This window comes from Cnephaeus nilssonii (genome assembly GCF_951640355.1).
Source record: "Cnephaeus nilssonii genome assembly, chromosome: 5".
NCBI lineage: Eukaryota > Metazoa > Chordata > Mammalia > Chiroptera > Vespertilionidae > Cnephaeus > Cnephaeus nilssonii.
Genome location: NC_137076.1, coordinates 66463489 through 66488993, shown reverse-complemented (window position 1 = coordinate 66488993; position 25505 = coordinate 66463489). Strand labels below are relative to the sequence as shown.

General features: G+C 49.2%; 1 protein-coding gene across 5 annotated transcripts in view; it reads left to right on the top strand.

Annotated features, from left to right (window-relative positions):
• The first annotated feature begins 802 nt into the window (after nucleotides 1–802).
• JADE1 (jade family PHD finger 1) overlaps nucleotides 803–25505 on the top strand; it is a 53156-nt gene continuing 28453 nt past the window's right edge. Inside the window, exons 1-2 of one of the 5 annotated variants that reach the window (XM_079770669.1) lie at nucleotides 803–882; nucleotides 18323–18400. In XM_079770669.1, coding sequence (XP_079626795.1) covers nucleotides 18349–18400 — 52 coding nt within the window. In that variant the 5' untranslated portion in view covers nucleotides 803–882; nucleotides 18323–18348. Of the gene's footprint in view, nucleotides 883–1741; nucleotides 2401–2677; nucleotides 2830–9076; nucleotides 9116–18322; nucleotides 18401–25505 lie in introns of those variants that run through there. The other 4 variants (XM_079770667.1, XM_079770668.1, XM_079770666.1 and 1 more) reach the window with 4 other exon arrangements.

Sequence of the window (25505 nt, the reverse complement as noted above, 5' to 3'; positions counted from 1 at the left end):
CTGATGACTAATTTTGTATTAGCCTGCAACTCCAGTTTTAGCTTTGGGCTCAATTCTCATATTTGGAAGGTGATGTCCAGTGGTGTGGTACTGTGTAACAGAAAGGCGGTGTCAATTTATAAAATTCTTCTAATGAATTAATGCTCATTTGCAATCATCCGTTTGATACTAACTTAGGTAAAGACGTGTTCCAGCTCCAACATTGGATCCTCTGTATTTAAAAATGTCATTCTAATGCGAAACTGTTACTACAGAAGAGTTATTTATTTTACCATTCAGTCTAAAAATAAAACCTTTCACCCAAATTTTACGCCTTAATAGCCACATTTTTATCTACACACTTTTAAACTAATTTGAAAGAATCCATGTCTAGATTCTGTGATGTCGGACCAGAGTTGGGACGGGGACAGTTAGAAGGGGATAACGTAAAAATCCCCTTTCCTGCTGGGAGACACCTCAAGAATGTCTAGGCTCACTAGGGAGCTGACGGAAGGGACTCTCCCAGCTGAGCCGCGCCCGCCCCCGCGGACGCAGGTCGAGCGGGCGGCGGCAGGGCCGCGAAGAGTTAACCGGGGTCTCGGAGCCCCCCGCGCCGCGGGCTCCCCGCGCTCCCTCCGCCCTCCTGTCCCCACCCTCTCGTTTTGGCAAGGGATTAAAGTGCTCCCCCCTGTGGCAGCAGTGACCCAGAAATGAGTTTGATTCACACAGTCCTTCCTCCATAACAAGCCAAACGCCCGTCCGAGAGTGCCTCCCCGCGCGAGTGCCGGGTGTGTGCGCGCCGGCGAACGCAGGGGCCCGCCCGGCTCCCCGCCCGCCCTCCCGCCGCGGCCCGAACTCATGCGGCGCGGAGCCCAGCGCCTCGGCCGAACCCTTCCGCAGCAGGTACGCGCGCGGGCCGCGGGGGGCGAGGGGCGCGCCGCGCGGGTGTCCGCGCGTGTCCGCGTGTGTCCGCGTGTGGGTACGTGTGCGCGTCCCGATCCCGCGGCGGCGGCGGCGGCGGCGGCTGCAGGACGAGCCGAGAGGCTCAGCCATATTTGATGGTTTTGTTGCTTTGCTCGGGAGTTCTCGGGAGTAATTTAATGCCGAAGGTCGCTGCCTAGTGGAAATAATATAGTACGTCATTAATATGGCGCCAAAAGATTGGGTTCTCGATACGTAGCGAGGAGGGAGGGCAGGCAGCCGGCGAGCGCAGCCTTACTATCCCACCAGTAACTTGGGCATTGCCGGGGCGGGGGCCAGAGGAGGAGGAGGAGGAGGAGAGGATGATTTTTGGAGCCTGAGAATTGATTTATGTTGGATCAGTAAGTTTTACTATGATTATTTTTCAATTTTTGGGGGGCCGAAGACTTAGAGCTTTTCCTTCTTTTGGATTTGTGAAGAACATGCGGTTTTCAGGTGAAGCATCAATTAAACGCGTTCAGGAGCAGAAGCCGAGCATAGTTGGCCCAAAGTGCATTAGGCTGCATGAAAGTGGAAAGCATAGTAGCAACTTGGTAGACAGATGGCAATGGCAGAACGCAGGTTCGCATACATACATGAATCCAGGGTGTGTGTGACCGTGGAGGGAGGGGGACGACTATATTTGTCTAAATATAGGTGTGTGTGTGTGTGTGTGTGTGTGTGTGTGTGTGTGTAGAGGTACATTGTGTAGGGTGGCCACAGCCCCGGCTCTTGTCACCGCGTCACCACATGTCCAAAATATTCATTGCATCAATTCAAGGGCAGTGAGCAGGGGGGCGGAGGGACAGCTTGGCAATTAGATTCTTCCAAATTGGGTTTCCAGTGATCAGACCTTTTACTTACGGCGAGAGTGCCTGTAAAGTGTAAAACCCTTCATCGGTAAAATTAGGAAGGAGTTGCATTGGTAGAGCAAAGTACCGATTAACCATGAACTTAAAACACGGATTGCAAATTGCAACCTTTGGCACCATCTGCAAATTGTGGGGGTGGGGTCGCTTAGTATTCGCTGCCTTAAATGAACGTGCAGTGTGTACCCTGGGACTGCAAGTTGCAAAGCCCTTCAGTGCACGTGTCCTGTGCCTGTGAGTGTGTGTTTGTGAGTTGGGGGGCTGTTGTTCGGCAGCCAGCAGGCTTTCCGGGTTGTTGGCGCTGGCTTGCAAAATTCGGGAGAGGGGTGGAATGTGGAATGTTGACCGGGGAACCGAATCCTGTCGGAACGGTCCCATTTGCTGGAGAAATTCGATCCCATCCACCTCCTTCCCGCTCCCCCCCGCCCCCCCGCGCCCGCCTGCGGGCAGGAGGCGGGGCCGAGGACCGGGCTGCTGCTCAAAGTGGCGGAGCGCGGCGGCGGGAGGCAGGTGCACGGCACCCGCCAGTGGGGGTGCTTCAACTTCCGCGGGCGTTTAAATAGCAGCCTCTCTCCCCTCCCACCGGTAATAGGTGACCTGGCGGCCGAGGGCGGCGGGGGAAAAGGGCCGGGGAGACCCGCGAGCGAGCCTCCGCGGCACGTGGGCAGGTGCTGGGTGGCCCGGGGGCCAACTTTTGGAGCCCGCCTCTGGCGGCGGAGGAGAGGCGGCTCGGTGTGGACATGGGGGCGGGGGGCGGCCGAGGTGCTGCTTTCTCGGCCGCGGTCGGAGCGTCACCTAACGGTCCCAGCAGCGTTGCGGTGGTCGGGGTGGGGGGCTTCGGGAACGGGGATGCCCGGCCCGCCGCGCACAAAGCCCGCGCCGCGGGGGCGACCGCCGCGCCCCCGCCCGGGGAACGGCCCGAAGCCCGTCGCTGTCCCCACGCCGATTCCGGCGGCTGCCGCAGGCGTTTGTTTGTTGGTTCCGCGCCGCCTTCCTCGCCGGATGGCTTCCTGTGACAGAGGTGATCCACAGTTTCCAGAACTGTCTGGGGGCGGGAGCGGGAGCGGGAGCGGGAGCCGAGCCCGCTCGGGGCTGCTCGCCGCCGCTCCCTCCTCTCCGCCGTTCTCGCCGAGCGCCCGCCCCGGCCCGGAGGTGCCGCCCGGGAGGGCCGCGGGGAGGGGGCCGGCGCGGCCGTTTCCAGCGGCGCTAGTGGCTTCTGGACGCGAGGGATCGTTTGATTTGCCACTGGGGCCGAGCGGATTGGTGCGGCGGCGGCGGCGGGGCGGGCGCAGCGGCGGCGGGGGGCGGCCACTTTCGAATGGAGAGGGCGGCGGCGGGCACGTCGCTGCGGAGAGAGCGGCGCTCGGTTGCGCCGGGAGAAGGTGTCATCGCTGCACCCGGGCTAATTCCGGCGAAGGTGCCGGGAGTTACTTTCCCCTCCTCCCCCGCTGTTGTTTCTGTCGCCGCCTCGGGAGGAGGACGGCGAGGGAGGGCGGGAGGAGGCGGTGCCGCGGCCCTGCGCGCATCCCGGCGGGCGGGCGGGCGCTGCGCGGTGAGCACCCCGTGCAGGGCGGCGGCCGCACCCCAACCCCGGGTCGCCCCTAGCCCACCCCGCCATCTCCCCCGCCCGCAACGTCCCCGTCCCCACCCCAGGGGCCTCCGCCCGGCTCTCCTCGCGGCTTCCCCTCCCAGGCGCACGGGGGTGGCCGCAGCCCCGGGGCCGGGTGAATGCAGCGAGCAAACAAAAAAGCGGGCGATTTAAACCTGCCTTCGAAACCCGTTAGGAATGCGTCGTCACCCGGAGATCGTGGAAAAGCAGCCTGGGCTTTCTAGTAACGGAGACGCGGGCGCTGCACCGCGCCTCGGCGGGGACCAGGGTCTGTCCTCCGCTTACCCCAGTCAAGAGAGAATTCAAAATTTCTTTTTGTAAAGTGATAAGCTGCAGTCGAAGGACTTAAGACAGCTACGTTTTCAGGGAAGTGGCAGAGAATCTGAGGTTTCCATTAATGGGGATGCTTGGGGGCTTCTTTCCCCAAGGTTTTTAGGATGTGATTTTTTTTTTTTTTTTTTTAGAAAACCCGCTGTGAAAGGCTAGCTCTCTAGTTACTTGAAGCTCAAGGCTAATAAATGAACTAGTTTTAAGATTCAGAGAAAAGTATTTCCCTGAAAGCTGATTTGGGTAGTGATCACCAGTGGTTAGAGGTTACAATAGTAAGTTGCATTTTCATCCAATTACCACTGATGGATATTTAATCGCGTCTAAGTAGAGAAAGGAAGTCTTCAATGTAACCATAGTTAACACTTTTGGTGGGATAATTTGTTGCAGAGGGGGCAGCACGGATTGGAGAGAAGCTTGGGATATTCTTGTAGGTGACACTTACTAGCAAATAACTGCAACCCAGAATTGTTTTGTCCCAAATATTTCAGTCTCATGTAATGCCACTTTTAAATAAGATGACTTTCTGATTGTTTGGCCTTGAGCTTTCTTCCTTAAGTTTGTGTATTTTTCATACAAAATGTATTTTGTATGTGATTCCAGCACTTTCATTTCCACATCCAGAACAATTACAGGTTTCAGGTATTTGTTAGGTTTCCCCATATCGCTCTTCATCTTTAGTCATAGCTAAAGGGTGTTGCCTGACATGCAGTAGAACTTGACCTTGATTCCATCTTAAGATCATAGATCATACACTGCTTTCTAGTAAGTAAAGTTGCCCCAGACATGTTTAACTTTGAATAAGCTAGAGAGAAGGATCCTCCCTCCCCTCACTGTATTAGTTCCTCCTCTGTCACAGGCTTTCAGCCTACAGAAGAGTGTTTTAGCTTTTATATTAGTTGCCAGGGTTGAAAGAGTAGCTATAAAGGGAAAACGGTGAAAAATTATTAGTGTGCCTGAGAGAGAACAGAGAGAAAAAAACTCTTTGGAGTTTAAGGAAATGTTATATTTTAAAAACGACTGTTGCTTAGCCCAGAGGCTTGGGGAGAAGGATTAACTGAAAAAACTTGGAGGCCTTGGTGAGAATAAAAGCAGATCTCTGTGTGTCTCACCTATAGTAGGCACTTCATAAATACTGATTTTTGACTTGAATGAGCCCTTGGTGGCTTGAAGTATTATTACAGAAGTGGTGTTACATGTACATTGTTGAAACTTGGAAAACACAGAGAAGCAAATATAACCACATATTCCTACCACCCAGAGCTCACCATTGTATTGCTTTCCAGATAATTGTCTATGCATATGTGTGCATGTTTTAATCGAAATGAAATCATACTGTATATACAGTTATGTAAGGAGTTTTATTTTGTTTTTCCTGTCAGCTAGCTTGGTAAGTTTTCATCTCATCACTGGGACATAGATTTCCTCAGTTGGCCCCCAAATACGACAGCAGCTTTGTCTATAACACGTCTGGTCAAGGCTCATTTATTGCATCTGGTTATTCTCCATACATAGACTTTAACCTACAGAAACTCTTTGCTAGAACCTCTGACATTGAGGAGGCAAGCCTTTGGAATTGATTGTGATGGGATTTTTTTAAAAAGTTGGAAATCAAAATATCATTTTATTGTAATTTATTGGAAGTCTTAGATTTGGAGATTTTGTTTGAAAAATACTGCTCTAAAGAAATTTGCCTGATGAATTTGTCCACAGACTTGTTGGAAAAAGAAGGATCAGTTTCAGTACTGCGCTGGCTGGAACAGCAAACATCCTCATCAAACACTGATGACATCCTGTGTCTGTAGGGTTTGCATGCCTGAGGAGGAAGCAAGCATATGAGCCTGACAGTTCTGCTTCCTTACTTCCTGTTGGTGAAGCTCTTCCCTCCTTAGTATTATGGGCACCTGTTACGCCATCACAGTTAATGGTTTGTCAGAATTGGAATTACAGACTCAGTTTTCCCACAAGGTTAATAAATTAGACATGTTCTGGAGGAAGATATGGCATCTTAGCCAATACACCTTGCTTCTTTATTTGGATTGGCAGTAAAAAGTTTGGCTAGGTTGTCCAAACACTGAATTATATCAGTGTTAAGCTTCTTCCCTCCCCTCCCTGTCCAAGCGTATAAGTTAGAACATCGGCACCATATTCAACACTACTGGTTTAAAATGTTAAAATACAGGGCGGCTTTGCTTGGAGTTGTTTGTTTCTTACTCGGCATCAGAAGTTTGGTAGGAACCTTAACTGGGAAAGTATTTTAATTCCTGAGACGGTAAGTTGTTTACTTGACAGTTCTGGTATTCAGTCTGCTTTCCCCATTTTCAAGATGTTGCAGCACTTTATGTGATCATGCATTTAAAATTTGAACAATTAATGTTTAATATTTTAGTTCATGATATTTCAGAAAGTCGAGACTTGATTGAAAATCTATTGTCACTTACTAGTATGCGGTGTCCTTAGTATGTGGTGTCCTTATTCAAACTGTTGGCCTGGGATTGTGAGGGTATAGATTTTGATGTTTTCCCAGTTGGCGGGCTCTGATGGCGGCAGTGACCCACATTCCTAATAAATGCAGGAGTGGCCCGGAGGACCTTTTTACCTCTGAGTGAAAGTAGCGGCCTGTTTATATGTTTACTTATAGTGGAGTAGCTTGGAACTGAGAGAAAAACCTAGTCTAAGAGGATTCCGACCCTGACTCTGGCCATGTTATTTTGGCCTTATCTAGTCTAGACCTTGAATGATTACTAAGGATGTCTTTCCTCACTTGAAAGCACCAAAAATAAAGATGGCCAGACACGGAGTAGAAAGCGTGGTCGTTGGCGAAGGGATTGTGTGCTTCCCTTTTGAATCCTCTATTAACTGTAGACCAGTGGTATATGATGTGCACTTAACAAGTGTTCAAGGACCAAACCTTTGGTTACGCTACAACCAGTCCAGCATCTAACCACTGATTGTGGCTTTTAAGGTAAAGACATACTAAGGCAGTGGTGGCGAACCTATGACACGCGTGTCAGCACTGACACGCGTAGCCATTTCTGATGACACGCGGCCGCATGCCGAGGATGAAACATTTGCTGCTCCTGAGGATGAAACATTTGCCACTAGAGTCTTGGAGTTAGTTTTTTCCTCAAAGTGACACACTACCCGAGTTATGCTCAGTTTTTTGGCGAAGTATGACACACCAAGCTCAAAAGGTTGCCCATCACTGTACTAAGGTGATTGAGGACAGTTAGAATAGTTCATTTTTAAAAACGTAGGTTCTGTTGGACTTACTTCTTGAAAAAATTAAACCATATTTTTCTGTTGTTTTGAAAGCATTCCCAACTGGCATTGATATATTTTTAATTGATCAATTAATGTCTGCATATGAGACTATTAATTTGAAACTTCACAACAGCTTCTAAGACCCCTTTTAAGCACTTATTTTAAGTGAAGCTTTCAGTGGTGAAGGTACAAACCAAAGACTAAAACCAGCATTTGTTTCCTTTACTGCTCCCTCCTCCAGGGCAAGGAGCAGGAGTTGGCAAGGTTAACAAGCGGTTGGAGTGTGAGCTGCCTGGTTTGCTTTTGTTTAGCCCAAAGTACTCTAAACATGATTTAAAATTTTTCTTGATGACTCATGGCCAGCTTTTTTATGCACATCAGTTATTTCAGTGTTGAAATATAATGACGCACTTAAGAAGTGTAGGCTGAGTGCTGGTGGCTTGTAACTGTTTGAAAAGTCAGATTTAAACCTGTGGGACCTCTGCCCCAGAAAAAGCCAGGGGCACTGAAATGCACATGTCATTTCAGGGACTCACTGCATACTTTTAAGTGCATCTTTGGATCCCAGTTTAGTGTTTAAATTTTGGGGACTTCTTTTTATGATTTCTGCCTGATCCTTTTATATCACTATTAACCACGGATTGTCGTTAAAATCCCTGTCTAGCACAGCCGTTTTCCTGCTTATTGGTTATTGGCTTGAAAATCAGATAAGAAGCTTGTTAGAAGTTTTTACAGCTTAGTGTACACTGGCCCAAAGTAGGAGCCTCAGGGATTTCCTTTTGAGAAAAATTCTCGGTTTTCTAGACATGGCCTTCATTTAAGTTGCTCAGAGCACCCTTCCCCCTTTCATTTCCCCTTGTGATTTCTGTCTGTTCTAGTTAAGGACTTCTTAAGGACAGAGTGTGTCTGATCCTTAACTTTGTAAGCATTAAGGTGTTTGTCATCTGCCCAGGACCTGGTAATTGACATTTCATTGAACATGTATAATGCTGGTTTCTAAACATCATGCTCCCAGTCTCTTGATTTATAACAAGGATCAGTAAACTTTTTTTTTAATGTGTGAGGTCCCAGATAAGATAGTAAATGTCAATGTTTTAGGCTTGTGGGCCTGACAGTCTCTGTTACAACTGTTCAGCCATCGTAAGTACAAAGGCCTACTACTGTGGGCAAAAGGGGAATGAATGAACATGGCTGTGTGCCAGTAAAATTTTATTTACTGTCAGTGAAACTTGAATTCTGTGTCATTTCTATGTGTCATGAAATGTGCTTTTGATTCCCTCTACCCCAACCCCAGACCGTTTAATAGGTGAAAACCATTCTCAGCTCAGGGGCAGGACAGAAACAGCCCCGGCCTCTGATTGACAGTGAGACACAGCCTGACCTGGTCACCGGATTGTCTCTGTTAGGGCTCAGTTTCCTTTCTGGCAGGAACCTGAAATCAGAAGTGTGATAAATATGGAGGGAGTTGGCTAGTCTGAGGACGGAGGCTTTTAACCCTTTGGTCCCAAGATCCCCTTGAGGATAGGGTGTATCACACGGACCCTGTGTACCTAGGAAAGAAAGCACTCTGCGTAGTTGCACCACCAAGGGGGCCAGGCCAAGGAGCCCTGTGTATGGGGATAGGCTTTATAAAGCAGTTTCCTGCAGAGGGAGGTAACCTCTCTCCAAGTAGGGTGTGTGTGTCGCGCCCATCAGAAGTTAGTGCCTGCTGCTCAGGGGCCTCGCCCGTGACAGTGTTCTGGAACTTCTGGCGACACACCTCCAGCTCCACAGGCAGCATGGCTTTTGCAACCCTCGTCACATCAGCTTGCCAGGAAACCGTGTTTGCATTTCCAAGTTCACAGACTGTTGTTCACTGATTACATTTTAGTTGTCTGCTCCCCGACAGCATGACAGGGCATGGCCTTCATCTTCTAGATAACTTCTTTCTAAATCCTAGTAGGCCTCCAGGTGGAGGAAGCCAAGCCAAGGTGCAGGCACCCAGGTGCCCACCCACCTTGGGGGCTGGTCTTTGGTTTGGGGATTGGCTTTGCCCTAGACCTGAGTCTTGACTCATGCTGCTCCACCTCTCCAGGATTCAGTGCACTGGCCTTTAAAATTCGGAAAGGTAGGTTTAATTATCCTTGAAATGTTCTTTAGCACCACAGTGCTGACTTGATGGGCTTCTTTTGGGAAGTTTTCCTGTAGATACAATCCATGGGGTAGACTCATCAGCTTTAAACACAGAGAATATTTCCCAGACCTGGCTGCTGAGTTTGAGTCCATCTTGTGCGTCTGTTTCCATGAACATAACAAGATTTGTGCATTGTGATGACATGTTTCTTTTCGTACGTAACTCAGATGGTGTATAAATGCAATTTTTGTTCAGTGTGCCATCTAGGTCTTCCAGTTCATACACTGAGAGACTTTTTTTTTTTTAAACAGTACTTTAAAATTTTTGGAGACAACATTGTTAGTGGTAACTGATAGTTTTTGACACCCGGCTATAATCAAGGAACAAAGTTCCTCAAAACAGCTGCATTTCAATCTGTGTGCAGTGTAATTGTCATTAGCTGGTTGAATCTGGTTTCCGCAGAAGCTGCTTTGTATATCCTGTAGAAGAACATCTGGTTTGAACATTTAAAAATCTTTTAAAATTCCCCTGTAGACACTTTGCATTTATTGACTTATTCTTCCAAGGGTGGAATAGGGGTTGTAGATGCCTTTCCTATCCTTACCCTTCACTGTGTTCATTCAGAAACCATCTCCTCTGAACACTTAGTTCTTTTAAAGCAGGGGTCCTCAAACTTTTTAAACAGGGGGCCAGTTCACTGTCCCTCAGACCGTTGGAGGGCCGGACTATAGTTTAAAAAAAAACTATGAACAAATTCCTATGCACCCTGCACATATCTTGTTTTGAAGTAAAAAAACAAAACGGCAAAAACACCTGCATGTGGCCCGCGGGCCGTAGTTTGAGGACGCCTGTTTTAAAGTGTTATTTTTGTTGTTAATTCTCACCTGAGGATATTTTTCCATTGAGTTTGAGAGAGAGAGGAAATGGGGCGAGGGTGGGAGGGAGAGAAACATTAATGTCAGAGAGACATATTGATTGGTTGCCTCCCGCACGCACCCCAACCGGAGCTGGGGATAGAGCCTGCAACTGAGGTACATGCCCGAGGTACCTGAGACCCTTCAGTCTGTGGCCCGATGCTCTGTCCGCTGAGACAGACGGGCTAGGGCTAAAGTGTTATTTGTCAGTGAACTTTTAGTTTCCAGATGTGTATACATGCGTTATGTAAATTAGAACTTGGTTCAGAGACTCCAACACAGAACGGAACACAAACTTCTGATTTTAGTGAAATGCTTTAGAAAAGACTATTTTCATCTATTCTGAAGGGATTGGTCTTACCAGGTAAATGGTCAAAAAAGTGTGCAAGGAGGCAGTAGGACGATATCTCTCCTATGAATTCTGACAGAGTGGGAGCACTGTGTATTAAGCAGAATTCTGAAGTCATGTCTGGAATTGTTGAAAAGAATGACCTAATATGGGTGGAAGACAATGGTGGTTGGTAGTCAACTCTAGAACATAGCTTTTTTACGTTTATTTTTCCTCCCAAATAGTACTATTAAAATGTATAAGAAGTTGAGTGGATATAAACTACCTTCTTTAAAGGTAGTTTATATCCTAGTTTTCCAGTCTGGGTTAGTTTTTCTATTCTTATGACAGACATTTCTAGTGCCTTGTTTCTGGCATTGGCTATTCTTATATTTTGAAAACTTTTGCTTTTGAACTACATAATGAATGGCTGATAGTAGCACTTTACAGCCTTATCCTATTACCTTTTCAATTTTTTCCCTTCTGCACTGTTCCATCGGGTATTCTTTTGAAGCAAGACAAGCCTTTGATACCCATCTCAGGAAGGAGGTGGAATATATACTTTATTGATGGCTGTTCATTTTAGGCTGGTGCCTTGCATGGGGCCAAGAAGCTGTGCCCCAGGGTCTTCTCCATATGGAGAGGAGCAGGGAGGAAAGGTTTTGGATTTTAAATCTTTACTGTTATAAGTGTAGCACAGGGTCATGGTAACAAAGAAAAATTTTATAATGATCATAACGAGACGTAAAAGTTCCCAACCCATTCTATCTAGAACACTTTGGTCATATTTCTCAACGATTAAACACTATTAGCCTTTATGATCTTCCAGTAATTTTTCATGATTATGCAAGCAATTGGTGTACGTATTCTCTTCCCTCTTCCCTTTTATGGATAAATTAATCTATATTATATTTCAGGCCCTCCCCCTCTGCCCCGCCCCCCTGCAGTTTGCCTGTGTTTCTTTCTTAATATGTCTTTGGCATCTTTCCATACCTGAGCATATAAACCTAACAGAAAGGATTCTGAGTACATGAAACTAGGAATAGAAGCTCCAGCTTGGAGGCCTTGGTGACTGCCTTCATCGTTTGGGTGTGAATTCATTTATTTTTCTGTCCAGGAAAGTAAACAAACAAACAAACAAACAAAAAACATTCCAAATACAAATGATTAGAATGTTCGCAGCTGCTTTTCAGTTGTTGACTCTGATTGAGTCAGCAATTACAGAGGCCTGGAAGGGGTTAATAGATTGTTATGGGCACATAAGCAGGAATTGGATTATTTATAAATTGGCAGACAGTGGCTGCTTGTGATTCATTTAAAACCACTCAAATTTATGAATTCCTTAAAATCTTGAAAAACACTTTTATTGACTTTTAAAGTCTGAGTTTCAAAATAATTTATGAAGAATTTACAGTTAATTAATGATAGTACTTGGGCTTTATTAGTAATGTTCATAGGAGTAAATGTAGTTATGATTATCTGGTCATTTTTTAAAATCTTTGCTTTTTTGGGGAGAAATGGTTATTTATTGCTAACATAAACTCTTTTCAGCTGAATATTTTCAAGTGTGACAACTTTGCAAAGGCTTACGATAGTAGCTTGGGCAGCATTTTCCTTAAACAAATTTTGATGTATGACATAAAGGACACATTTTTTAAAGTTCCATTTGTGGGGGTTTGAAATATTTAGACAAGGTTAAAACTTTTAACAGTTAAGGTCTAAGCAGTTTGTCAGTTAAATCTATATTACTGTTTTTAAAAAATGTTTTTATTGATTTCAGAGAAGAGGAAGGAAGAGGGGGAGAGAGAGAGACACATCATTGATGGGCTGCCTCCTGCACGCCACCTACTGGGGATTGAGCCTGAAACCTGGCCATGTGGCTTGACTGGGAATCCATTGGTGACCTCCCTGTGCAAAGAAGAACACTCAAACTACTGTGCCACTCCGATTGGATATAAATCCTTTGATTAAAGTGAGAAATCTGGGTTTGAATTATAGTCACATTAGTATTTTTAGACTCTGGGAGCATATGAATTAGATAATGTTGCCAATTTGAAAAACTTCTATCTAGGCAATTAATGTTTGTTTTAAAATTGAGGTAAGAGCCCTGCTGGAGTGGCTCAGTGGTTGAGTGTTCGACCTATGAACCAGGAGGTCATGGTTTGGGTTTGATTCCAGATCAGGGCACATGCCCGGATTGCGAACTCGATCCCCAGTAGGGCATGTGCAGGAGACAGCCTGGTCAGTGATTCTCTCTCATCATTGATGTTTCTATCTCTTTCCTTTTCCCTTCCTCTCTGAAATCAATAAAAATATATTTTAAAAAAAACCCAAACAAACAAACAAAAAAACAGGTAAGAAATCATCTGGATTTCCTTCACATTCTCTTAGGGCCAGGAAATTACTGTGAAGTATTGGTCATTGTATTTGGGTACTTTGGTATACTGAGTACTGCATACTCTGTAGGGGAGTAGAAGGTGACCTATTACGAAAATGTAAATCTTTTTTTCATTGGCGTGGATATGTTATGATCAACAACTTAGGAATCAAATTACCAATTACACAGTGTTTAAAGATAGTATTCAAATTGTGTGAACTTAGCAAATAAACAGAAAGGAGTAGTTCATTACAAAATACTTTATGTGTAGGTAAGACGCCCTTGGTGACTGAAAATACATTCTTTAACATTTTTATATTATACATTTTCTAAATACATTTTTAAATACTACATTTAAAACACATATTTTTATTGATTTCAGAGAGGGAGAGAGAGATAGAAACACCAATGATAAGAGATAATCATTGATCAGCTGCCTCTTGCATGTCCCCTACTGGGGATCGAGCCTGCAACCTGGGCTTGTGCCCTGATGGGGAATGGAACGGTGACCTCCTGGTGTATAGGTCAATGCTTAACCACTGAGCCACGCCAGCCGGGCTGAATATACCACATTTAGGTATTAGATTAACTTTCACAAAGCATGGAAGGACACCAATAAATTTAAAAGTAATTTAATGGAAGTTACTCCAGTTAAAGGTCAATTAGATATTAAAGTGAAAGCTTCTCAAATTCCATAAAGCCTGTGAGCATTGGATACAGTTCATGTACGGGAATTCAGTCGTTCATCCAAAGGTTATTGTGATGCCCAGCGCTGCATTAGGGGATAATCCAGAAATATAAGAGGTCTTTAACTGAACCTTCTTGAACTTCTTGAGAGTGAAATAAATAAGAATGGAAACAGTAGATAAAATTGATATTTTGAGGAAGAAGCTAGCCTTTCTGAGTATGAGCCATAAGATAATTAAAATCACTAGGGTATAATGCTTATTACAGCTGTAGAGTTTATGGCCGGATAAGTGGTCCCTGTTCAACCACAGTAATTCTGGTAACTGGACAAGTTTGTTTCCCTCAAATGGGTCCCTCTTTCCCAGGAAAAGCGTTGAATAAACATCCTCAAAATCTTAATCATCTTATTCTTTTGTGAAAGCCCTTCTCTCCTTGTCCCTGTGAGTTCATTTCTCATTCTTACTTAGAGTCACATACCAGTCATGCCTCCCTGGGACCACACCCTGGTCACTGAACTTGTTCCCTTACAAATTCCTGAACCACCTTCGGGATGGGTTCCTGCAGCTAATGGCTGCTCTTAGTACTGGTGTCTCTCCTCCCCCACAAAGGAAACTTCAATTTCAAGGTTGTCAGGTACATTGCTATCTAATGGACAGGTTCCATGTCCCACCAAAATCAATGAACGGTAATCCGGTAACCTTTAGCAGTGGCCACATTGAAGCTGATGGTCTAGTTATGTGCTTGCTGCGTCTCCCTGTGGACCATCCGTATCTTGTTCACTGTGTCTCTGGCATCAAACTCCATGCACGTTTAATTGGATTAATATTAGCTGATCCACTACTGCATTTTAACTGAGTGACAGAAGAGACTGAAAGAGTGATCTGGCCCTGGCCGGTTTGGCTCAGGGGATAGAGCGTCGGCCTGCAGGCCAAAGGGTCCCGGGTTCGATTCCGGTCAAGGGCATCAACCACCTGTACCTCTCAGCAGGGCGTGTGCAGGAGGCAACCCATGGATGTGTTTCTCTCACATCGATGTTTCTCTGTCTTTCCCTCTCTCTCCCACTCTCTCTAAAAAGAGTGATCTGCATGGAATATTGAGGCTTGGGCCAGTGAGGGGAGGAGCCTGCTTTCTGAGCAGGTGCTGCTGTGAGCAGCCACCACACCTCCCCGCTTGGCATGCCCCGCTCTACAGCAGGTAGGCGAGGAGGAGAGGGCAGAGGAACCGCATTAGCAGAGGCTTAAGAACAGCGGAGCAGGTGTCTCCAGGGCAGAGGCCTGGCCCAGCCCAGGTAAGCTGGTCATGTTGGGAGAGAGGCTTGGGCAGAGCGGAAGGGCCAGGTGGCAGGAGACCTCTGGGTTCTGCCCGGACGGACCTGTTTGCATTGTGGAGCCAAGGGAGAGGTTGGCTTGGAGCACGGCTCGATGAGGTCACCTCAGAGGGAGGATTCGTTTTTAGAATAATTGGAAAGGGTAAGAAACTGTAGACACCAAGAATGGAAGGGTGGTGCTTTAAGCAGTGTAGGTATAGGTGGTTGATGACAGACCTCTGGGGCAGTGGACTTGAAGAATTCATACATTGTGAATCGACAAGCCTTGGCAGTTGAGCATAGCATAAGAAGGGATGTGTATCAGTACAGAAATGAACAAATAGTCAAGGTTCTTAGTGCGAAGAGGCTGCTCGGAGTAATACGCTAGGTTGGATACGTGTTGTTAATACGGTAGTGCTTTGCCCAAAATGTTGTGCTTCCTCGTCCAGTTCCCTCCCCTTTGTTCTTCCCGACCTTGCTCAGAATCCTTCCTGACTCCACCAGCCTCTGTCCCACACAGCGTGCGTGGACCGCTGTCAGGCACTGGCATACTGAGCTCCTGTGGCCGTGCCTGTCTCCTCAGCTGCACGAGGTCGGGATGCTCGCGTTCCTCTAATGCCTCCTCATAGCCCAGGGATTCACGTGCTTGTGGGCCACCCTCTTGCAGCTATCTCTGGAGTGTTGAGAATAGTAACCCTGTGATTGATCATTACTTAAACTATTACCATCCAGATAATAGCCATTGCCCTAAAAGAGGCAGCAAGATAGTGATGCAGGGGCCCTCAGCTCTCTCCCACTGGCTTTTATTGCACAGCTGTTTGTAGCATTCAACCACTGTATTGTGTCCTAAAGATAGTTTCATGTATTTTGACTTCTTGATGTCATAAGTAACCCCAGGTGAGATACAGCAGCCTGATGTCAGTGCTTAAGTACGCTAGAGCCACCAAGGAGGAAATTGTGCCCAGCACTCACCCCATCACCTCTCGGGGTTCCCTACAGAAGTACATTACAGTGTTCTCAACGCCATCACTCCGATCTTTCAGGGCAGATGAAAATGGAATTCATTAGAAGAAAAGTACTATTTTCACTCTTCTTTACTTGCATAATCTTGCTTGAGAGTGTTGATGTGTGTTTAGGAGAAGAGTATCATTGCTTTGGGGCGGTGCTTGCATTTTTCATTTAGTGAGTGACTGTTAAGTGCTTTCCCTGGTTTGAGAGGAGGAAGGCATTTTGATGCAAAAAGTTCTTCATTCTCCATGTTCTCCTATGTAGGTACATTTAAGTTGTCTGCATCAATGAAGATGTGTAGTCAGCCTTTGTTTTCCTGTTTGTCGCTGGGTGGTTTGAGGGGCCTTCTCAGCCTCCCACTCCTCCTCTCCACAGTTCTCACACCAGCTCAGGAGGTGGGAACTGCATTCTTCCCGCTGTGTTCTGCTGCTTCACACTGTTACTTGAAGGAATTCCTCTTTTGGTAGCACTTTCTAGTTTTGTTTTGTTTTTTTCTTTTTAAACTCGCTTATAATGTAGGCTCTGGGAGCTGTACCCTTGGGATGAGTGCTCCTTTCTCTCCCTTCCCCTGTACTGCCTCCTGGGGGGTCCTGAGGGGAGCAGGGTGTCACTGTGAGCAGTTAGTGTACGTGGTGACAGGGCCAGAAGATGAGCATTTCAAGTGGGGAGTGGGCCACAGGTGTTTGTGGGCCGTGGACGATTTTGACTTCAGTGAGCCTGCCCCAGGCCCAGTTGTAGGTAGCTGGGTATTAGTTATGGGTGATAGGGCTCTGCAAGGAGGTAGGAGGGTTTAGGACTGTGACCCTGCCCCCCAGGATGAAACCCTAGCCCATAAGACAACTCATGACCCAGATCAGGACTCATGTCCTGGCTCTGTAAATTCTTTCAATGTTTTTTGAAGAACCCATTGGCAAACAAATATCCACACATCTTAACTGGGGTAGTGTTTCAGAAAGAAAATATAAAATATTGGAGTTAGAGATTAGGGGCCTGAATATTCGTGTGAGTTGCATAGGTCTATTTTGCAGGTGGGAACGGCCATCCTGTGATCATTTCTGCTTTTTTTAAATATATATTTTATTGATTTTTTTACAGAGAGGAAGGGAGAGGGATAGAGAGTCAGAAACATCGATGAGAGAGAAACATCAATCAGCTGCCTCCTGCACACCTCCCATTGGGGATGTGCCCACAACCAAGGTACATGCCCTTGACCGGAATCAAACCTGGGACCTTTCAGTCCGCAGGCAGACGCTCTATTCACTGAGCCAAACCGGTTAGGGCTCTGCTTGTTTTACAGGTCCGTTTAGAGAAGAGCTCTGGGTTTTTCTCTTGGGTCTTGTACTAGCACAGTAGTTCTCCATACCATCTGTGGCCACACTCCTGTTCACACCACATTCTGATGCTGTGGGTCACACCATCCTGTGGCCACACTCCTGTTCACACCACATTCTGATGCTGTGGGTCACACCATCCTGTGGCCACACTCCTGTTCACACCACATTCTGATGCTGTGGTTCCCTGTGACTCCAAAGCCCTCCTCCCTTCCTGCGAATCATTGATCTGCAGTAAGATCAGGGCCCTGAAGATACGTCAAGGTGATCAATAATTGTAGTTTGGGAAAGTTTTTGGATAGTTGCCCTGTGAGTCGATCTAAGTTCAGTGACCAGCCATTGAGGCTCCATCCATGGCCCTTTCTCACAAATGCAGCCTTCCTCTTACCCGATGGGGCTGAGGCCTGTTATCACCCGTGTCTCAAAGGAGCTGGCAAAGTGGGCGGGGTGCCTGTACAGCTGATTTCTTAGTGTGCTGCGTGAGGTTGGACTCCGGGACCTCTTGGAAGGAGCTGGGGTGAAGTGTAGTGAAATTGGACTGGATTAGGAGCTCCCCTCCCACAGAGTGACCTATTTATTTATTTATTTATTTATTTATTTATTTATTTATTTATTTATTTAGCTTCAGTTTCCTAATGTGTCAAGGGGAGGACTCGAATCAGAATCCTATGGCTGCCTGGCCCCTCCCTGTCCCAGCTGTGCATCGCTGGGGGTTGGAGGTGGCTACGGGAGGCCTTTGCAATCCCACCACCCCGTTTGTGTTCTCTAGAATCTAGGTTATTCGGTTTTTAGGGCTGTTTCAGTGAAATATGCCTGAGAAGCATGATCATGCCCGGTGCAGTGTAAATATTCACACATCCCGGCTCGCCGCCCCCTTCCCGAGACGGGAGGCTGTCTGCAGAGGAAGCACCGTGGTCGTTGCCTGGGTTTCTCCTGCAGCGCTTGCCACTGCCAGCTGAAGAGGCTCCTGGAGTAGTTGCCATGCTGTCACAGGAATGAGCGAGGAGCCTGGCACCTCTGGGAGACTCCTGATACGTGACTCCCCTGCCCTTCCCCCTCCGTTCCGAACCTGTTCTGTTAATGATTGCACCTAATTATGTGTCTTTGGGCTTTTCACTGTTTACCATTCAAATGCTCCTTAGAGCCGATTGTTTGCTTTTGTGTGCTGTAAATCCTGGCTGCCTTCTGAAGCACAACTTGATGATTGTGTATTATCATCTTGGGTTAAGTGCTGTCTCATTGCTTTGCAGGCTGCCTGCTGTTTCCCGGGGAGATCATGAAACGAGGTCGCCTTCCCAGCAGCAGTGAGGATTCTGACGACAATGGCAGTGAGTCCTGCTTTGTTGTTCTTGGAGCCCACCAGGGTTTGGGGCAGAAACATGATTTTTTAATGTAATGCTTTACATAGCCGAGGCCCTTGGCCTCCCGGGCAGGTCTCGCAGGTCGTTGGACGCCCAGGCCTGGCGAAGCGCCTTGAGTGGTACTGCAGGTCTGTCACCACATCTCTCCGGTGACGTGGCTGCACGGGCATCCCTCAGGCTTCTGTCTGATACCCGAGGACCAGGAATCCAGTTCCAAGAGTCACTGGCCTGTGTGTTCTTCCTGAGCATCACTTACGGCACTTCACGTTGCTCTTTATGAGAAGGGAACTTAACTGAAGCCAGTTAATTATTAACCAGTTCAACCCGATACAAAGGGAGACTGAGGACTGCCTGGCGGGGTGTGAAGTGTTCAGTCCCGGTCTGCAGAGGTGGCGAGTCAGTGCCCCTCCCCGGGTTTGACGGTGACTGTATTTAATACCGCTGCTGCCCGCACCGCAGCTCGCTGGCATCCTCGTGTTTTCACAGTGCAGCTGAGAACCAGAAGTTAGTTGGCTTCCAGGCAGTCAAAATAAATGTCACACAGCGTCTGTGTACTGAGCAGCTAACAGACTGCTCTGGAGCTCCCCTCAGGTGCCGAGGGAATTTTGTCCCTAGCACAGTGCCTGAGCTCCAGCCCCTTAGCGGGTGTTTTACATGAGAGACGACCCGCGGGGAACCCACAAAGAGTGCTTGCTTTCCTGCGTGATGGCGGAGGTATCGGGCCAGCTTTCTGAGTCAGGGCTATGTGAACGCCGGCTCTGATAGACGACGTCTTGGGCCGTGGCAGAGATGTCTCTGGTGCCCTCTGCGAACGGTGAACGCAGGCACGGTGCACAGGAGTGGGGGGCCAAGGGGGCCCGGGGAGGAGATGGAGGTTGGGAGGGCAGGGGGCCGGGGAGGAGATGGAGGTTGGGAGGGCAGGGGGCCGGGGAGGAGATGGAGGTTGGGAGGGCAGGGGGCCGGGGAGGAGATGGAGGTTGGGAGGGCAGGGGGCCGGGGAGGAGATGGAGGTTGGGAGGGCAGGGGGCCGGGGAGGAGATGGAGGGTGGGAGGGCAGGGGGCCGGGGAGGAGATGGAGGTTGGGAGGGCGGGGGGCCGGGGAGGAGATGGAGGTTGGGAGGGCAGGGGCCCGGGGAGGAGATGGAGGTTGGGGGGGCAGGGGGTCTGGGGAGGAGATGGAGGTTGGGGGGGCAGGGGGTCTGGGGAGGAGATGGAGGTTGGGGGGGCAGGGGGTCTGGGGAGGAGATGGAGGTTGGGAAGACAGGGGGTCTGGGGAGGAGATGGAGGTTGGGAAGACAGGGGCCCGGGGAGGAGATGGAGGTTGGGAGGAGATGGAGGTTGGGAGGGCAGGGGCCGGGGAGGAGATGGAGGTTGGGAGGGCAGGGGCCGGGGAGGAGATGGAGGTTGGGAGGGCAGGGGCCGGGGAGGAGATGGAGGTTGGGAGGGCAGGGGCCGGGGAGGAGATGGAGGTTGGGAGGGCAGGGGCCGGGGAGGAGATGGAGGTTGGGAAGGCAGGGGCCCGGGGAGGAGATGGAGGGTGGGAGGGCAGGGGGCCGGGGAGGAGATGGAGGGTGGGAGGGCAGGGGGCCGGGGAGGAGATGGAGGTTGGGAGGGCAGGGGGCCGGGGAGGAGATGGAGGTTGGGAGGGCAGGGGGCCGGGGAGGAGATGGAGGTTGGGAGGGCGGGGGGCCGGGGAGGAGATGGAGGTTGGGAGGGCAGGGGCCCGGGGAGGAGATGGAGGTTGGGAAGACAGGGCCCCGGGGAGGAGATGGAGGTTGGGAGGGCAGGGCCCGGGGAGGAGATGGAGGGTGGGAGGGCAGGGGGCCCGGGAGGAGATGGAGGCAGAGCAGGTCCTGAACGATGAAATAATTTTTAGGCGAACAGGATCGTTTTGGTTTTCTGGTCTCCCAGTTTTCAGTAGATTAAAAGCTGCAAATTAGAAAGCAGGGCTTTGCTGCCGAGGGGGCTGCACTGATAGCCACAGGGTACGTGGAGAGAGGGGACGAGGAACATAAAAACATCTTAGACACCGGATTTGGTTGGCACCCTGGTCCAGGCGTGGAGCAGTGGGAAGTAGCGTTGGTGGCTGTGGGAGGGGTGTCGGAGTTGGGGGGCACGAGTAAGTTAAGCCGTGACCAGATCAGGAAGCGGCTGAGGGATTGGGACTTGGGGGGACGCTGCTGTTTGGCACAGGGAGGAGTGAGTGTGAAAGGAAAGAAAAACCAGGAGCTGGGGCTCCAGAGAGAGGGTTTTCCTTTTATTTCGGGGAGAGCTCTTGAGGGTCTGGCCCGGGCGCAGGCGGTAAGCCACCTGTCCGCGCCTTCTCTGCCTTCTGAGCTTCAGGGCCCTCACCCTCACCGCCTGTGTAATATTTGCTTGGCTTTTTGCCCCTTGAGGCAAAAACATGCGTAGGTAATTTTGTCTGCCCCCTGTGGTGCCTGTCAGAGTGTCCTCGGAACTTACAAGAGCTCAGTAACTGCTTGTGGAGGACACACTTCTGTCCTGCAGCAGTTTTAAAACTCTGCTTTTTGGTTCCAGTTAGTCAGGGGAAGGTTTCCCGCGCGGCCTCCACCCAGCTGTGCCGGGTGGAAGGCTGAGCCCCGTGTCTGTGCTCTGTGGGCAGCAGGTTCCTGCTCCCTCTGTCCCCGTCACTGCCTCAGCTCCTCCCCGGGAGAGCCCGGCTCTCAGAGGTCCTGGAATGTTCCCCCAGAACTAGACCCTCCCCTCTCTGGACTCCAGCTGCCCAATTGGATGGAAATGTTCTAATCCGGTGTAACTGAGGAAGTGAATTTTAAAATTTTATTTAATTTCAATTAATTTCCATTTGAAAAGCCTCGTGTGACTGGTGATGACCGTATTGGACAGTGCGGCCCTGGGCCGGGGCCCATCTGCTCCACAGTAACCTCAGCTCAGGCTGGGCTTCAACAGCAGAGGCTTATTTTCTCACGGTTCTGGAGGCTAGAAATCCAAGGTCAAGGTGTGGACAGGTTGACTTTCTCTCCGAGGCCTCGCTCCTTGGCGTGCAGGTGGCTGCCGTCTCGCGTGTCCTCACATGGCCTTCTGTGCGCGGGCACCCCTGTGTCCGTGTGCCCCAGTGTTTTCTTCTTAAGGGGACACCAGTGAGCTTGGACCAGGGTCCACCCGTAGACCTCATTTAACTTAGTCACCCCTTTAAGGCCCCGTCTCCAAATACATCCCTTTCTGAGGCACGGGGGCCTGGCTTCCACTTAGGAATGCTGGGGGACACGATTCAGCCCATAAGAGCCATAGAAGACCACATGCTTCATCTAAACATGCACCCCTCCCCTCTTCCCAGACTCTGGTTAAAAATGAAGGAGGAGAGCGGCCGCAGCCCCCACTGAAAGTGTGTCCATCAAACGTCACCTTTCTGGTGACGGGCTATTTTCTTCCTCCTCCTAATGTGCTCATGTCCATGTGGGGGGCAGAGGGTTCAGGTTGGAGTTTAGAGGGTCCTGGGGGTTAACTAGAGACACGACCAATCTGGAAACACCGCAGCGCTGCTCCATCCAAGAGTAGGGCTGGACAGGACTAGACGTGGACAGGACAGTGGCTGCTGGTAGCTGGTGGCAGGTCATCTTTGTCAGGCAGCTGGTTTGGTGTAAAGCAGGCGTTGATGCCTCATAGCCGTGCTGTCCGTCCAGGCCTAGTGTTGGGCAGTTACGGTGCCTGGTGGTAGTGGTGAGAACGCTGGCATGCCCAGCCTTAGAAAATATGCACGCCACCCACGGACCACCCCTTTCCACCTTCTCCGAGGACAGCTCCTTCAAGGCCCCTGCGCACTGGAGCCGTCCTTTTGTGAAGTGAGGTGCCTTCTGCCGCTGCAGTCAGGTCCCCAGGCCTGAGCCGCCCTCAGCGGCTCTGGGCACTTGGAAAGCCCTGCTTGCAAGAAGGGCTGGGTCTGCAGTGGCCGCTCTCCAGCCTGCAGCCCGGACAGGATTCTGGCAGCAGCTCCAGCCCAGTGCAGAGCATGTCCAAGTGGAGGAGAGGGAGCTGCTGACGTCAGCATGGGGCCGCAGCACCAGCCGCAGCCACACCTCGCCGCTGGCCTCGGGCTGGAGCCGGGTCAGGGAGCAGCAGGGTGGTGTTCACCACGGGGAGTGGACGGGCATTTTCTGTGCCAGTGCGGGCCTTCCTCCAGCTGCCGGAGCCTCTCCAGGTGCCCTGGGGGGCCAGCCCTGCTCTTGGACGGAGCGGCGTTGCGGTGTTTTCAGGCTGCGCCTGTGCTTGCTGGGCTCCTGGTGGCCCTGCCAGCCTCTGAAGTTGTGCACTGTGCCAGCGGGTGGCCAGGGAACCGGGCCCTTCATTTCCTGCTTCCCTGCCGAGGATCCTCAGCCCTCAGGGGTTTCTGCAAATGTGCGAATGGGGTCCACCAGCTATTTTCAGTATTTCCAGAACCTAAAGGCGATCCCATTTTATCGGTAATAAAGCTGCAGAGGCTCATTAAGACATCGTGTTCTTGCTTTGGCAGGAATCATGTGTTGCTGGTTATCTCAGGCCAGTTAACAGCTCTGATCAGCATCCTTATATTTTTTTTTCATGTAAAAGTAAGACAAGAATCAAATAGTAGAACATAAAGAAGACTGTTCATTTGGCCAATTTTTTAAACACGTGTGGGCTTTGGCCAGGAGAAGGGAGCCAAGTGTAAGTGGTGTTTTGGTTGTTTTAAAATGTGCCTCTCTCTGAGACCCAGAGGGAAATTAAATTGGTTCTTTTATTTTCCACGAAGAGAGAAGAAGTGTGCTGATAGGTCAGAGTTTTTCCTAAAATTGTGAAGCGAGGCTTCCTTTTTCTGTCTGATGTCCTCCGTTTCAGGGCTGGGTCCACCTCCCTATGGAAAGCCGGGTGTGGCTGGGGTCAGGAGCCAGGCACCTCCCAGTGTCCACACCTGTGCCGGCTGGGACACACTCCTGTCTAGTCCAGTTCTGCCGCTGAGCTCGGCTCCACCTCCTGTCATACGAATGGGCAGAAAAGACTGCTGAGTCAGATTCACACCGACTAATGTTGCAGCTGGTAATGCAGGCCGATGGCTGGCAAGCATGAAGCTCTGTGGGGGCTGTTCTTCTGGGCTCTCTCCAGCTTACAGGCAGCAGTGAAGGCCCATCGCTTTTAGCGGATGAAACACACTTTCTGTATCGCTGCATTTGATGGATTCCCATCCAGTTTTTGATAACTTGTCTTCATTTTCTATGTTTGGCTGGCTGTGCTTGGTCACCCCCACACACGTCTTCGGTGGTTTCTCTTCTGCATGAAAGTGCACTCTGTCTCAGATCTGCTCCTGCTTGATGGTACCTTTAATTTGCTCCTTTTCCACAGGAGTTGCATCGGGTGACACACCCACGAGTTGCATAGTTCAGTTGCACGGAAATGTGGGAATTTTGGCTCGAGTACTGCAGAATGTATACTGTACCCATGTCTCCTCAAGGCCCACAGGTGGCTCTGCCCCTTTTCAAACCCAACTTGTGACTTGACTTTGACACTTGATGAAAAGGGTAACAGCTTGGGTTCAAGGAGCCACTGGCACAAAGGATCCTGTGCATGGACTAACCTCTGTGGCCCTGGGTCTTGGATGTCAGCAGGAGGGCTAAGGGCAGGGAAACAAACGCGTGTGCCAGTTGGTTGAAGAACCCAGTGCACTAAGTATGTCGGAACGTGCCTGGGCCAGTTCTTTGAATGTATGTGCTATGCTTCTTGTTTGGGAAGTTGGCAGTGATTTGGACGATGGAGCTGAGCTATGCTGGGGTGGAAGAGCTGGGGTAGGCATAGGGTCAGCCCCTGATAGAAACGGCGGTTGTATCCGAGGCTTGCCTCCTGTCATCCCATTAGAGTGAATAGCCAGTGACGACATTAACTCAGCTAACTTTCCGATAGGAATGTCCATGGCTCTGATGGACTTGCACAGGGCGAGGCTGGCCTTCCCTGGAAGTGACGCACGGGGCCTCTCAGGTCTGCACTGTCCGCTGATGCTGGCCGGCCACTGGACTTCACGCTTGCCGGTCCTAAGCATCTTACCTTGTTAAGCTGGTTTAACGGACTGGAGACACCAGCATGTTGTTTTCTAGTGTCAGACACAGGGACTGAGACACAGGAGACGCACCACTGGGTCCGAGGCGAGGTTCTTCTGTCATTTGCATTTTGTGGTGTGAACACCCAGACCACCATTCATTCTAATTTCTGAACCTTTCATGCACTGCACAACCTGGGAGGCTCAACACACATGAGCTACTATGTGTGAAGTCATGTGCAACACGTATTAGGTTTACTCTTGAGGTTTTTTCCTTATTTGAGATCTAGGGCAACTCAGTGTGGCTATTTTTAATATTTCAAAGGAGCACATTTGCACTATCAGAAAGCTGGTGCGCACAGGATCTGTGCCCACGGTATTGCCACCTGCGAACCTTTGTAACTTTTTAATGGAAGGTGGGGATATTAAAACAAGACATTTTTTTTCATTCATTCTTTACAGTATTTAATATACAATATTGTTACTCTAACAAACAGCATAAGAATTTCTAAAGTTGCTTACATTTGTCACGGAGTGGACTTAGCTTCAGATACTCTCTTGTGTGTGGTCAATAAAATAATCACAGACATCATTACCAGATTAGAGTTCCCAGCTCCTCCTGAAAACAAAAAGAAAATAAAACAAAGTTGTACTTGTCACATTCTTAAATTTAGTCTGCCATTAAATGTTAGCACTCAGAACAAAGCAGAACGGGGCCCCACCCAGTGTGGCCTCAGCACACGGTTTCTGAGAACTAGCCAGTGGCAGGTGTTTGCTGAGATAAGTCTCTGTCTCCCTATCTCTTCAGGGTTTGAAATACTCCCATTTCTGGTTTCATTATTTATTCCCATCCAGCGTTACCTAGCTTTTTTTTTTTCCAGTTACAAAGGGATGCAAATTATTTTGTTTGGATCATATTCTGGGAGCTTCTTGACCATCTGAGAACTATCCGGAGAGAGCCTGGCTGAGGGAGGAGGACTGGGCAGGGACGTCAGGACACTTGTTCGAGTCTCCCGCTGTGGACTTCCAGGGAACCTGTGGATGTCGCTG